This window comes from Phocoena sinus, chromosome 5, assembly GCF_008692025.1.
Source record: "Phocoena sinus isolate mPhoSin1 chromosome 5, mPhoSin1.pri, whole genome shotgun sequence".
In the NCBI taxonomy this organism is placed as follows: domain Eukaryota; kingdom Metazoa; phylum Chordata; class Mammalia; order Artiodactyla; family Phocoenidae; genus Phocoena; species Phocoena sinus.
The window spans coordinates 73,045,276-73,059,790 of record NC_045767.1 but is presented as its reverse complement, the minus strand read 5'-3'; the positions used below and the strand labels follow the sequence as shown (position 1 = coordinate 73,059,790).

General features: G+C 42.8%; 1 protein-coding gene across 1 annotated transcript in view; it reads right to left on the bottom strand.

The window, feature by feature from the left end:
* The window catches only part of CWH43 (cell wall biogenesis 43 C-terminal homolog), a 47,485-nt gene that overhangs the window by 24,012 nt on the left and 8,958 nt on the right, over window positions 1-14,515 (bottom strand). The window contains exons 5-8 of the mRNA XM_032633250.1: window positions 12,752-12,953; window positions 8,554-8,642; window positions 3,593-3,850; window positions 1,195-1,320 (exon numbers count right to left, since the gene is read on the bottom strand). Coding sequence (XP_032489141.1) covers window positions 1,195-1,320; window positions 3,593-3,850; window positions 8,554-8,642; window positions 12,752-12,953 — 675 coding nt within the window. The remainder of the gene's footprint in view (window positions 1-1,194; window positions 1,321-3,592; window positions 3,851-8,553; window positions 8,643-12,751; window positions 12,954-14,515) is intronic.

Here is a 14,515-nt window from a genome sequence, read left to right as displayed (position 1 = left end):
TAGATTTTTTGATGATGGCCATTCTGACTGGTGTGAGGTGATACCTCATTGTAGTTTTGCTTTGCTTTTCTCTAATGATTTGTGATGCTGAGCATCTTTTCATGTGTTTGTTGGAGAAATGTCTATTTAGGTATTCTGCCCATTTTTGGATTGGGTTGTTTGGTTTTTTGATATCGAGCTGCATGAGCTGCTTGTATATATTGGAGCTTAATCCTTTGTCAGTTGCTTCATTTGCAAATATTTTCTCCCATTCTGTGGGTTGTCTTTTCATCTTTTTTATGATTTCCTTTGCTGTGCAAAAGCTTTTAAGTTTCATTAGGTGCCATTTGTTTATTTTTGTTTTTATTTCCATTTCTCTAGGAGGTGGGTCAAAAAGGATTTTGCTGTGATTTATGTCATAGAGTATTCTGCCTATGTTTTCCTCTAAGCGTTTTATAGTGTCTGGCCTTACATTTAGGTCTTTAATCCATTTTGAGTTTATTTTTGTGCATGGTGTTAGGAAGTGTTCTAATTTCATTCTCTTACATGTAGCTGTCCAGTTATCCCAGCACCACTTATTGAAGAGGCTGTCTTTTCTCCATTGTATACTCTTGCCTCCTTTATCAAAGATAAGGTGACCATATGTGCATGGGTTTATCTCTGAGCTTTCTATCCTGTTCCATTGATCTATATTTTTGTGTGTGTGCCAGTACTATACTGTCTTTTTTTTTTTTAGAGTTTTTTTTTGTTTTTGTTTTCAAATTTTACTTATTTGTTTTTGGCTGCACTGGGTCTTTGTTGCTGTGTGCGGGTTTTCTCTAGTTGCGAAGCTGGGGCTACTCTTTGTTGTGGTGCACAGGTTTCTCATCGCGGTGGCTTCTCGTTGCAGAGCACGGGCTCTAGGCGCGCGGGCGTCAGTAGTTGTGGCATGCAGGCTCAGTAGTTGTGGCTCGCGGGCTCTAGAGTGCAGGCTCAGTAGTTGTGGCGCACGGGCTTAGCTGCTCCGCGGCATGTGGGATCTTCCCAGACCAGGGCTCGAACCCGTGTCCCCTGCATTGGCAGGCGGATTCTTAACCATTGCATCACCAGGGAAGTTCCCATACTGTCTTGATTACTGTAGCTTTGTAGTATAGTCTGAAGTCCATGAACCTCAACATAATAAAGGCCATATATGATAATAAAATGCTTTTAAAAAGGAAGCAAAACTATACTCACCAAGTTTCATGTATTTTCCACTCTCTCTGAAAAGCATTTTAGGACTGTTTTTTGTTTGAAGATGAAAATCAAGGCTTTTCTTGGGACCAAGTAGCATATTCAGTCCAATAATTAGCATCACTGTGACTGTTAAAAAAAAGAAAGATGAATATATTACATTCTAATCCAAAAATACTTCTAATGGTAAATTCCAGGAGCCTCGATTTCATTTAAATGGACATATCCTGAAAACTCAGTTATTGAGTTATCTCAGTACCTAAGTAATTACTCCAGTATTACTTTTGATAATTAAGATGATCATAAGAAATCAGGTAGGGTTCTAGAAATTATGCTTTACATTTAAAAAAATCCAAACTTTTTCTGATGAGGGGTTTCTTTGAATTTCCTGAGTGTTTCCTAGTTGTTAGGTTGGTAATAGTGTCAGTCACTGACTGTTGGTCATGCAGGGATGGGTGGGGAGAAGAGAAAGCAGCCTTCTGGACTGCCTTAGGGACTCAGTCTTCTCCACTGAAGGGACCACAGGCACCGAGTTGAGGAGCACAAGAGGAGGATTTGTAGGTTCTTAATACGGCAGTGTTTGTGGCAACAGTTCTGGCCTGGATTGTGGGTCCACACAGAGGATGCATGCTGGAACTCACACTGGGCCAAGAAAGATGAACTTAACTGGGGTGCATTCCAATGTAGCTTACACGTGAAGTCTACATACTTCTAACGTTGTATATAATGAGAATGGAAACAGTGGTATGGTTGAACTATATATATATTAGAGAATGTCAAGTAAAAGTTATGCTTAGGTGGAAGGCTAAAAAAAAAAGTTATGTGCAATTTCCAGGAAATAGCAGGAGAAACCTAGACAATACATTTATATCTAGTTTCTGATCTAATACAGATTCTTTTCAATCATTATTCAAAGCTACTCTGAACATTACTAATGTTCCTTAGTTTTTGTGGCCTTATTGACATAATGTCACTCTTACTAAAAAGAATTCTTAGTTGTTTGAAGCTGGAATAAAGCACGATTTCTGCAATTCCATTAAGTAGCAAGAAGGAACTAAAAACACCCTTCATTCATAACATTCTAAAGAAAGAAATATATGCTTAGAATGGCTCTTACTTTCATTCATTTGCTCCACATGGCAGACCCCCAAACAAGCTGGAGTAGGAAAAAAGCAGGGCATTGGATAGGAAGATAGAGCAGGAGAGAGTACACACACACCTGAAAGAAATCAGAAGAAATACAAAGTTCGCAAAGCCGAGATTATCACAGAGGAAATGCAGCGATGTATGTCTCTGATCAGCTGACAGCCTGGATGTCCCACCAGAAATAGCAAATCCTCAAAAGTTTTTAAAAATATCTCACATAATTGAAAAATACCTCTTCCAAATCAGCCTGTCCTAACAGATGTCTAGCTCATAGAGGAGAAAAGTTTATGTGAAAATGTACAGGGTGATTGGATATATTCCAAGGGCACAAGGGGGAACTGCAGACAAACATAAGTAGAAGCCCAGACTTTTGTGCAGCACTTACCCCAGGTGTAACCCCCTAAGAATTTGTCTAATCTGATGTGTGGTATCTCCCCCACTACACGGAAGCTCCAGGTGGGTAGGACCCTATGTCTCTTAAATCCCCTACACCTGGCACTGTGCCTGGACCATAGTAGGTACACAATAATCTTTTAATGAGTAAGTGAACAAATGGAAAAATGTCTGAGCAAACAAGAACTGAATCCCCTATTAACATGTTTTGTCTCCTCAGTTTTTCAAAGATTTTATCCTGGAGGCTTTGGACATGTTTTACTTAAACTAAAACGACAGGCAACATTTGATCTGTATCTGCTTGGTACACATCAGTAATTTCACTATTGCCAGAAGACAATTTCTGAAATATTAAACTGAACTAAGTTTATGCTATTTGAATTTTGGTACATAAGTTCATAACCACTGAAATGGAAGATATGTACTCTATGATTTGAGAATTTACCATTTACACTAAGATTCACATATGAAAAAACCTTTTGGTAAAAAGAGGGTAAATAAAAACCATACATAAAATTCAAGGGAACCAAAAAAAATCACACTTCCTATATATATTTACAAGCCTACCACCAAAATAGCAATGTGAGCACCATGATCATATTTTCTCCTTACGTATCATATAATATGGGGTTACGGGGACCTTTTTATAACTTATTATGGATTAAACTTGTTTTTTTCACAGCTACTCACTTCCAAGGCCTTTGCAGTAATATTACTGAAACTCATTAATGAATTAAGAAATTTCTTTTTAAATAGTAATTTAGACATTCCTCCAAGTTTTCTTTTTAACCAAGAGGGTCTATTTGTCCTGAAGGGGATTTTTGAGTAGTTACTTGAATCCAGACCTTTCACATGTACTCACCCAAAAGCACATCAGATCTTTCTCTAGCGTACACACCTCCTGGGACAAATTTTAAAGCTGTGCACCATGCACAGAAAAATATTTCTAGAAGATAAAGTACCATGGCAGTGGTCATGGCTTTCCCAGGGCCTGACCCTGAGCTGATAAGGTGTCCAAGCACTTGAGGCCACATGGACGCCGTGAAGAGGGCGAGCACACAGCCAGAGAGAACGGCTGCCCACGTGGGCAGGTAAAGGAGACCCACAGCCGAGGTCGCTCCTGTTTGTGAGAGAGAGAAAGAAACACAATCAGACAGGAAAGTAGTAATAGTCTCTTCCATTTTCTTAAAAAAAAAAAAAAAAAAAGGAATAATAAACGTATATAGGATGACCGATTTATAGCTATTTAGAGCCAGAAGGGACCTTAGGGCCATTCTGGTTCAGTTTCTAGACTGGTGAGAAACGAAGGTCTTGGCAAGGTTAACATGCTTTGCTCAAGGTCATGCAGCTAGTTACTTGCACAACTGGAGGTGGAATGTGGGTCCAGTAAATCTCAGTCCAGTGCTATTTCTTCAGGAAGAGCAGCAGGAGAGAAGAAGGCATTTTTAGTTTATTTGTGTTAAGATCTTCATAGCAAACACTGGGAAAAAAAAAAAAGGAAATTACCTGTAATACCAAAATTTGTTAATTTAATTTAACCAGCCAGATCTAGGACATTAGAAAACATGGAGAGTCATGTTTGTAGAACATTTTTGTTAAGAAACTTTCTAAAGGAGTTTAAATGTTGCCCCTCGTCCCACAATATATAAGTTGACTTTACCAACCCCACAGCCCCCCCAAAGAAGCTGTGACTGAGACTGCATTTGTAGGCTCACTGCTTTACAGTTCTGCAGGCAGTTCATTCATTCACACAACAGCCTCGGAGGTGCTGGGGGCTGTGCAATCCGCCCGGTCCACAGCAGGCACTTAGTAAATGTTTGCTAATTCGTTGAGCCAAATCTGAGGGAATATAACATTTCTCCATAGTCCTATGCAATCCGCTTTGAGACAGCAGCACAGCAGGGGCTTACAGCACCCCATTTTGGAGCCATCAATATAACACCTTTGCAGAGAATATGACATCCTCTAGACATTGGCCATTTCAGTCAATGTTGTATAACAGTGAGCCACCCTTCAAGTATGTCTACAGCAGTCTCCTCACTGCTTGCGGCGAGAACCCCGGGAAGAGGATCCAGCCAGCTTCTTAGTGCCCCATGGCGCTCACCCGTCAGTAAGTTCTACTTGCACCATCACAGGACAATGCCATGTGACTGCCTATTCCTCTCCACTTCAAAAACAACCCACAGATTTTAACTCCATAGTTAGACCTTCAAAATCTTAGATCCAACAACAATTATTTTAATGACAAAAGTTTTTTTTCATTTTGAAATGAACAAACATAATGCCTATTCACTGCAGAAATTTAAAAAATACAGAACTGTGAACAAGCAATGAAGGATCGCCTAGGACTGAGATGAGATGATCCCAGCTAATACTCCTATGTATTTCCCCTATGTCTTTTTCTGTGTATATGAAGAAGTATTTTTACATAAATGGAATTGTACCACATATTGAGGATTATATTCTGCTTTTTGTGGGACGTTATATCAAGAACATGTTTTTCGTGTTATTAATGTTTTTCTTCTAAAACATGTTTATGTACGTACACTCTTGCACTGGATAAATACACACAAAAATAAGCAACCATTTTCCTATTCTTGGCCATTTAGGAAGATTCTGACACTGTGAGGAACGTCTTTCTTTGTCAATTAATCTCTTACTACACCTCTGATTATTTCCTTAAAATAATTCTTAAAAAGATTCTTAGACGTACAACTACTATGTCAAGAGGCAAAAGCATTTTAAAGAGTCAATACTTGTGGTCAACTGCCTTCCCGGGAGGTTATACCAGTTCTCACTTCCTCCAGAAACCCTGCCAGAAGTCCAAAAGGTGAGCCTTTTGAATCCTGCCAAAAGCATTTCTTTTTAAAAATCTTTACCAAATTAATGATTAAGTCATAGCATATTTTGATTTTCATTTATTTGATTATTAGGGAGAGGGAATTTTTCCTGTTTACCAGCTTATAATGACTATTTTTCAAAAGAATGAGTCCTAGTTTGATATTTTAATCTAAAGATATCAAAATGACTTTGTTGTGTCTGTCTTACTACAAAGAATTATCTGAAGGGAAAGAAAACATCTCTTCAAATTTCCCTCGACTGTTACCACTTTCATTTTTAATTTAGTTTCTACTTTTAAACAGGCTACATATTTTTAAATCCACTAAAACTGTACTTTTTTTTTTTTTTTTTAATTTTTGGCTGCGTTGGGTCTTTGTTGCTGCACACGGGCTTTCTCTAGTTGCCACGAGCAGTGGCTACTCTTCGGTGAGGTGCACGGGCTTCTCATCGCGGTGGCTTCTCTTGTTATGGAGCACGGGCTGTAGGCGCGTGGGCTTCAGTAGTTGTGGCGCGTGGGCTCAGTAGTTGTGGCTCGCAGGATCTAGAGCGCAGGCTCAGTAGTTGTGGTGCACGGGCTTAGTTGCTCCGTGGCATGTGGGATCTTCCCCGACCAGGGCTCGAACCCACGTCCCCTGCATTGGCAGGTGGATTCTTAACCACTGCGCCACCAGGGAAACCCCTAAAATTGTAATTTTAAATAGATTATAAATTCAATCCAAACTCTGAAAGGTAAAAAGAGTCCCTCTGTCCCCTGTCACCTATTAGTTCCCCTAGCGAAGGCCAACAATGTTAGCATTTTCTTCTGCATCCTCCCAGAGATAGTCTGTGCACAGGAAGAAAAATGCATGTGTGTGCATTTCCCTTTTTGTACACCAGTGGTAGCATATGATACACCGTTACTTTACCTTTTTCTCTTAACTATACAGCTTAACTATTTTTTGTTTGAGACTGAGTCCTCCCAAATAATCCCCCCCAGATCTTTACAACATCTAAGACACCAAGCAGAATTCATGGTAATTGAATATTCCAATGATATTTATAGTAACTAACATGTTCACTTGAAACAGATCAAGTTTCTCATACAATAAAACTGTAAGCACACTGTATAGTACACTGGGGTCCTATCAGTGCATTTAGTACATTTATATCTTTTTAAATAGAACTTTGATTTTACTAATTTAATCGCCATCAAGATCTAAAGTTCCTGTGTCTTTGCATTTGGGAAATTCTATTGGTCACTTCCATAATTAATTTCATACTGGGACCCAGTTGGGACTTTAATTGTACAATGAAAAAATATGATTTCTTTTTCTGCATTCTGCTTTATGAGGTGTTTTCCAGAGACGAATCACAGTGAAAAGTGGGCACCATCTCTAGATAATTGTGAGCTCCTACTCAATTCAGGTGAGGAGACCATCAGAGAGGGAGATGGAGCTCACAAATTACGGTCCTGCTTTCCTCTCTACTGCAAACAGCCCATTAGAAGCCCTAAATCTGCTTGCCCCTAGGGCCCTTTATTTCATACTTCAGAGAGACAGTCAAACTAAATTAGGTTTAACTCTGGAGGCTATGTTTACTTATCTGGGGAAATAAGCATAAGCATAAAACAACAAGTTCACAGCTTTTCTGTTCTTTAAGTTTATGTTTCTGTGGACCTCAGTGTTCCCATGTTTGAAATGAAGCTGCTAATTACCTGCCCAATAAGCCTTCTGCTCCTATTCCATAAGAAAAGGCATGATATAAATGCTGCACAACTTTCAATGTATTTCATGTTCATTTTCCTAATTGCATAGAGATTAAGAAGCTATATATGCTCACTGCACACTCCACATTTACAAAGTTACCTGGCCATTTTTGTGCGAAATCTCAGGAGGCATTTCTCTGATGAGAAGAAAGGTTCCTCCTACATTATATTCACACAAGCATCCCCATATGGAATGTCTACCCGAAAATACACAAGCAAGTAAAAACAGCTCAACATGACCGCAACCGTTTGCTCACACAGCTCCAGGAGGATGAGGACCTGGTTAACCTTAGGAATTAAGCAGCCTATTTAGATGACATGCACGTCTTCATGCAAGGATGATGGCACTGAGGGTGCACAGAAACGTACCTACGAGGTTATTTAACCCTCATCTTCCATTACCGTTACGTGTAGTCTCAGAAACCCATGCCCAGCCTCTAGTACAAAACTCTGAATCACCTGCTTAATTAAAATGTATAAGGACATCTCACAGAAACCAAACATAGTATTTGCCCTGTCACAGAGCGGGAATTTTTTTATTTAACACTAAAATTGACTCTCACCATTCCTGCCTTTTAAGGGGAAGGGAGCAGAGTGGCATAATTCAGTTTCAGTCACAGTAATGAAATGGTCATAATCATAAAAATAAGTAAATTGCTCCAGAGATATGATAGTCTCCATTGATATTCTATATTCCTGAAGGGTGTGAATGAGGCGAGAGGGTCCAAGCCTTTGAATAAGCAAACATGGACCCCAAGGCTGGGTAGAGGAGGGCCAAAACTGTTACACACAAAAGAGAAAGGGAAAGTGAGCTTCATTATCGAGTCCCAAAGGAAGGTATTCCTGAAAACAGAGAAGCGCTTGGAGAGGAGAAGAGGTCTGGCAAAGGGGCAATGTCTGACCCTCCATCTCCGCAGACTGTCGGTAAAACTGTTCCTGACGTCTGTGCCTGGATAAGTCATTTAGGAGGCAGGGGAGAGTATATCAGCACAGTCAGGGGATAAGACAGCCAAGGAGGAGAGGGAAAGTGAAGGAGGAGAAAGCAGGGACCTGGAACCAGTAGTCACTGGTAACCGTGGTGACATCTGCGTTTTAGTGGCTGCACTTGGTGAGACTATCCCACCGGGCAACAGCACATGTTGTATGGTCATCTCCTTCCACTCCAGGGGCACATGGAGTAAATTGGACAACTGCAAGTAAATTGGACACCGAAGCATTTCTGTAGGGAAACCACACACCTGTCATCCACCAGGTTGAACTGGAACCAGGAAACCATGGACAAGGCGAAAGCATCAATCCACTCGCCAAGCCCAGCAGAACTGCACCTCTCTAAAAAAATGATACGTTATAGGACATCTGACATTGTTACTACTCCATTGTCCCAAATATAAAACAGATATGTATCTACTACCTCTAGGCACATCCAAGAGATAATATGAGTGCGAAACAACCAGTGAGATAATGAAAGCCCACTGGGAACCAATATTATATACATTCAGAACATTGACATAAAAGCACCTCTTTTGAGATAAACGATATCTGCAGTCTTTCATGGTCGGTGTAAACACAGTAACTGAGTTTTCTCAGACCATTAAATTATAGTTCATACTGGCCACGTGACATTTTAAATGACTCTGCCAAAGATAAAAAGAAAAAGACACTGGGAATAGTTTCTATTTAGTGTGTCTCTTTTCACTCTTTTCTCAACCTCAGTACTGCTTTTATCAATAGTCTCTGCCTGGGCTTCCCTGGTGGCACAGTGGTTTAGAGTCCGCCTGCCGATGCAGGGGACATGGGTTCGTGCCCCGGTCCAGGAAGATCCCACATGCCGTGGAGCGGCTGGGCCCGTGAGCCATGGCCGCTGGGCCTGTGCGTCCGGAGCCTGTGCTCCTCAACGGGAGAGGCCACAACAGTGAGAGGCCCGCATAATGCAAAAAAAAAAAAAAAAAAACCAAAAAAAATAAAACGGAAAAAAAAAGTAGTTGTGTGTTTTTAAAAACAACCACAAACTATTTCATTCTTTTGCTACTTTGGCAAAAACTTGGAGGAGGAGGAAAAAAAAAGAATTTAAACTTTAGGGGAAAATCCAGCAGCAATAAAAGCTACAACATGGCACTCAGTAAAACAGCTGTAATATAAATAAACTAAAAAACATAGTACTTACTACATACCAGGCACTGTTGGAAGATTTTTACATATATTAGCTCATCTAACACTCACAAGTCTGTAGGTAAATGCGATACTTATCCCCATTTTGCAGAGGAGGACACTGGGGGAAAGAGCACTAAGAAACCTGCCACAGATTGTACACAGTCGCCCACATAGGACTCAGAATCCGAAAAAGCCCCTCCAGCTCTGGAGTGAGGCTCTCAGCCGTTCTCCTGCCTATCCCCACCTTCTAAGGTTAAGGGTGGTCCTGGGTCTACAGAAGAGAGAAAAGGCTGGCGAGGACACTGTGGATCATTGTCTATCCCCAAGTCATCCACAGAGGACCTACTGTGCGCCAGGCTCTGTTCTAGGGGCTTGGGATGCGTCAGTGAACAAAGATCCCTTTCCTTCATGCGCTCACATTCCAGTGGGGGAGAGGGCCAGACAATAAACACAGTTAGAAAATAATACAGGATATTAGAAGGTAGAAGACTACAGAAGAGGGAGAGTTTGGGGGTCGGGAGTGCTGGGGTGGGCTAATGGGAAGTTGGAACATGTGGCTAAGACAGTGTCCTGCTCCCTCATCCTCCCAGGCTCTGTGGTCTGCACTGATCCTCTGGTTTCCCAAAGTCCCCTCAGCACCATCTGTGCCTATCTCTCAGCTTCCTCCCATCTCCCACATCTTCAGCCCATCAAAACAGATTTATGACCCATTCCCTTAAGTAGAAACTAGAGAATTTTAGAGAGCAATTCCTACTATGACGGTCATAGGTGATGATGATCTAATGCAACACTTCTCAGACAGGGTTCTGAGAAACACCAATTTTATGATGTGTTGATAGGTGTTCTAACAAAGGAATTCCATGCTCGAGTAAGTTGGAGAAACTCCCGAGTGTCTCTGTGATGCTAACGTGCCTTGTGAATCACAAAGGAAGATGAAGTACAGTGTTTCCAAAACCTACTTGATCTAAAAGAGGTTTGGGTTTTGCTTGTTTTTTCTCTCAGATTACCCATTAACATCTCAAGAAACCAGTGTTCCACACAACACAATTTGGGAAATGCTGGTCTCAGGCAGTGCATCTCCATCTTCAATGTGTCACGCCAGCATACAAAATCATAAAATGAAAACCCTCATTTTAAAGGTGAGTAAAACAAGGCCAGGGACGTTAGGCGACTGGTCCAAAGTTGAATGGTGAATTGCTGTCGGCCAACCAGGACTCCAACCCTCAAGACTGGCCTCGGATTCCTGGTCCAGTTCTCCTGTCACTCTTCCTCACATCTTATGCTTGTTTTCAGGGGAGCTTTGGAAATGAAGCTTTAACACATAAGAATAAACTCCTTCCCTCCCCCTCTCTTCTGTGCCTTTCTTCCTTCTCTCCCCTCCTCCCAAATATGCCAGAGCATCCAATATCAAAAAGATATAGACTCTGGATGAGATCACATATGTATACTTCCTAGCTCAGGGCTGGACACAGAGGAACTCATAAGTATTAGTTCCTTTTCCCATTCCTGGCCCTCAAAGAGTTTAGCGTCTAGAAAGGATGAAGGACATAAAATAACTGTAGTATAAACAATTTGTAATACAGAATAATAATAAGAGATGTACAAGGGGGTGGGGGTGGGATGGGCATTCAAGGTAGTTTGTGGGATAATCAGAGAAGACTTCACAGAGGAGATGCATGACCTGGGTTTTGAAGGGTGAGTAAGAGCTTGCTGAGACATCAAGGCAGAGAAGGTAGCCCAGACACAGGGAAGAGCATGTACATACACATGGGGGGGCTGGGACAATCTGGCACGTCTAGGGAACTGAAAGTGATTTCAGCCCAGGTGAAGCCTGGGGATAAGGCAGGGAGCATCTTTTTTTTTTTTTTTGCAGTATGCAGGCCTCTCACTGTTGTGGCCTCTCCCGTTGCGGAGCACAGGCTCCGGACACACAGACTCAGCGGCCATGGCTCACGGGCCCAGCCGCTCTGGGCATGTGGGATCTTCCCAGACCGGGGCACGAACCCGGGTCCCCTGCATTGGCAGGCGGACTCTCAACCACTGCACCACCAGGGAAGCCCCAGGGAGCATCTTTAAAACATTAAGTGAGGCTGAGGGTGCAGATCCTGTCTCATATGACCTGGTTTGGGGGAGAAAAACTGCTGAAAGGTTTTAAGCAAAAGAGTGATGGAGTCAGGTGTACATTTTAGAGATCTCACTCTCAGTGTGGAGATGGCCACACTGCACAGAGGCCATTAGAAGACCAGAGCAGTAGCCTGATGAAAGATGGGAGGATCCACTAAGGAGATATGGTGGGAGATGGCGAGGGAGGGAAAGGTGCTTTAAGAGAAGTAGTAGAATCGACTGGACTTAATACCAAGTGAGATGCAGAAAATGAGGAAGACACACAATTCGAAGATAATTCCTGGTTTCCAGCTTAGACGGTAGAGGGACAGACAGAGTTAACCAAGGCCCAGAGGAGGAAGGACATGTCTGGGTAGTGAAAACTACTGAGCCAGACTTGGACACACTGCATGTGAGACAACTGTGGGATGTGCCCAGACATCCTCTGGGGAAAGAGCCAGTGTGTCTCCATATGTGGGAATTTCAGCACTTTAGGAGAAAACAGATATCTGAGGCAGATGTTTTAAGGGTTCCTCGTACCTTTTTATGTGAAAGGCTGGACCTGACCATGGGAGAAAAGAGGTGTCAGGAAGAGTAGAGAGAGGGTCAGTGAGGACCAAGCACAGGAACCAGCACTTAAGCTCAAGACTGCTAACTCCTTGGGAGCCCCATGGCTGGAACAAGTCCCAAAGTACAGAGGATGCAGAGCTCCCCCAGGCTTCTCTCCTTTGTAGAGATTAAAGCTCTCTGCCTTGCTGCCAATCCGGTCTCTCATGAAGGCCCTCTGGTCTCGTCCTACCCAGGGCCCAAAACTGTAATAGGGGGATCTGGAGGAAATGCCATGCTTTCCCTGCCACTGAGAATGCTCTTCTTGGCAGGAATTCCTCAGCGTGCCCATGCAGGAGCTCCCAGGACCTCTCACTTAGCCGTGTACAATCCTTAGTCCTCCCTCATCTACCTCCCAGCAATCCTTCAGCACTGGGGCAAATACCCCTCCAGCTCCGTCATCTCCAGAGTAGATCCAGTACTGTCCTACTGCAGTAATGTCCTGCAATGTTTCTGACATCTAGGGAAAGAGGAATATGAAACATCGGGCTGGTGCAGGTCTACCTGCTCAAACAGAGGAGGAATTTCTTCAACAATACTAGCCAATTTCTGGATTGCTTCCACACCCAAACTCACCCAAATGGGTTAGGATCTGGCCCTGGATGGGGATGCCCACTCACTGCCCATCTGGAAACAAGAGAGACTTCTCCAAAAATCCAGTGGGTAAGCAACATGAGACTGCCAAAGGCAGCCCCTGCCAACAACCAGTTCGGTCTAGAAGCCATCACCCTGGCTGCCTCGCCAGACTTCTTCCCCTCAGGTCTACAGCAGGCACCATCTAGAATGAAAAATGGAAAAGGATCAGTTATGTGGAAATTTACCCTCTATATTTAACAGAATGGTACCTGGCTTCAAGGAGCTGACTTCAGAAGAGGAGATGAGACCCAAAGGAGAATGTGCTGGGAGGTAGTCAGTGGGAGGGGTTATTTCAGGCAGGCTAGATCGGGAACGATTTAGGGAGAACCAATCATTTTGGAATTTGACCACTGAAAATGCAGAAATGTATTTACTTCATTAAAGTGAAATTAAGAGTATGAGCTAAAATATATGTACGAAAAGTGAAAGGTATGTTCAGGGAACAAATGCAGTCCACCTGGAGTGGAACACTTTCAGAATACCAGGCTGCTTCTCCCCAGAAGAACAGGGCTCTCATCTATAACCCTCTGCGTCCCCGGAGTGATAACAATGCATCGCCTGAGCAGTTACCATGGGCCAGGCCCTAGGCCCAGCCCTTTACATGAACTCATTTAATCTTCACAACCACTTTACGAGGTAGGCTCTATTACTAATCCCATTTCACAGGTTAAAAAACTGAGGCTCAGAGAAAACAAGTAACTTGCCCAAGATCATACAGCTGGTAAAGAGAACTTAGGCAGCACCTGTGCACTTCACTATACTCTACTTCCCGGGACTGTTTAACCACGAGGTCTCAGTGTGTTGCATTAATGACTCCACGTACAGAAATGTAACAACTGGAGAAAATGCTGGCAGGAGAATTTCTTTGTAGGAACAGAGAGCCTGCTGGGTAGATGCTTCATGACACTGAGAAGCCCTCTCCAGGATAGAAAGAAAACTTCGGGTCTGCCTGTGAGGGTGACAGGCCGATTTCACAAAGAGGAAGAAAGCCATTCTGCCAATAAAGGAGTGAGGGGAAGGAGAAGCAGAGCTGAAAGCTACAGGGATGAGGGAGAGAAGATGTGAGGACGGAAGGAGGCCAGGGCCTGGAGGCTAGGAGACAGTCTTTGGAGAAGAGGGAAGCCTGAGCTGAATTTACCGATTAACACTGCTTCGTACTATGGTGGGTGACCCTCCCCCAAGACCCAGCAAATCTTCAACAAAGCTACCCCCAAAAATGCCTGGGATGATCAGACATCCTGGGGAAGCTGGTGGGGAGTCAAGTTTTGTAAATGGGGCACAGTTCAAAAACAGGAAGGGACCAACAACTGGGTCACATAAATTTAAAACAGAGGTGAGAAAGAAGAAAACTCCAGTCGGGAAATGTAAGCGATACCCTGAATATCCTTATCAGGCTGTACCCGTGAAATGTGCTGCCTGATGTTAGCGATCTATGAAATAGAAAACATATACTAGGGCACGAGACCGAGTTCTAAATGTTCTAATTAATCTCAATGTCCCTCGACCAATTTACGGGCTGGATGTTCCCTTGTTCTCACTAACCCCACTTCATGCCAAAATTGGGGCCAAGGGGGAATTATACAAGCCCTTTGCTCATGGTGGGCCAAACCCTCTAAACTTCCATTCATCTGTGAGATTTCTCCTTGTATTTACAAAAGAACAGCGACTCACTGAGAGTTACACACAAAGCCAGGAGCAAGTTAT